The following is a 505-nucleotide window of genomic DNA, read 5'->3' as shown; positions in this document are numbered from 1 at the left end:
TTCTTACTCAGCATTGCAGGGGAAACTGGATAAGCCACCTTGAATTCATTTTGCTGTTCGGGGAGATCTATAGGCTTTAGCCCCTCTGAGATTGGAGGGAAAGTTGTGTAATTTGACATGGAGGAAGGAGGAAGCAAGACCTTATTGTTGACTGGAATCTCCACAGATGTTTGACGTTCGCCTATCCATGCTGCATCGAGAGTGGCTGATAGATTTTTCATAACTATCTGGCCATCAGACTGTGTTCTGCGAACATCAAGTTTATTTTCCAGAGGATAAGATGTATCTGGTAAGGTCTTGCTTGGAGACACTTCTCCCCCGTCATCCTTTTCCTGATTCAGATCTGGATTTGTATCCGCTTCCTTCTGAACACTATGTAAGAAGCCAGTGTCACCAGTAGAATCACCATCAGGATTCAGATTAACCTCTGAGCCAGTAAGAAGGGAATTGTTCTCAGCATTCATCTCGGGGAGCGTCTGGCTCTTAGCCAAGGGAGGTTTCTCAA

The 505-nt window shown here is 45.1% G+C and overlaps 1 protein-coding gene across 1 annotated transcript in view; it reads right to left on the bottom strand.

Moving 5' to 3' along the window:
- Window positions 1-7: 7 nt before the first annotated feature.
- The window catches only part of LOC104774166 (1-phosphatidylinositol-3-phosphate 5-kinase FAB1B-like), a gene marked incomplete at its 3' end in the record, with an annotated part of 3,416 nt that continues 2,918 nt past the window's right edge, over window positions 8-505 (bottom strand). The window contains exon 3 of the mRNA XM_010498831.2: window positions 8-427. Within this exon, the coding sequence (XP_010497133.1) occupies window positions 8-427 (420 nt within the window). The remainder of the gene's footprint in view (window positions 428-505) is intronic.

The sequence above is a fragment of the Camelina sativa genome, unplaced genomic scaffold (assembly GCF_000633955.1).
Source record: "Camelina sativa cultivar DH55 unplaced genomic scaffold, Cs unpScaffold01730, whole genome shotgun sequence".
In the NCBI taxonomy this organism is placed as follows: Eukaryota; Viridiplantae; Streptophyta; class Magnoliopsida; order Brassicales; family Brassicaceae; genus Camelina; species Camelina sativa.
Note: the sequence above shows the minus strand (reverse complement) of the source record. Positions and strands in the feature narration are given on the sequence as shown.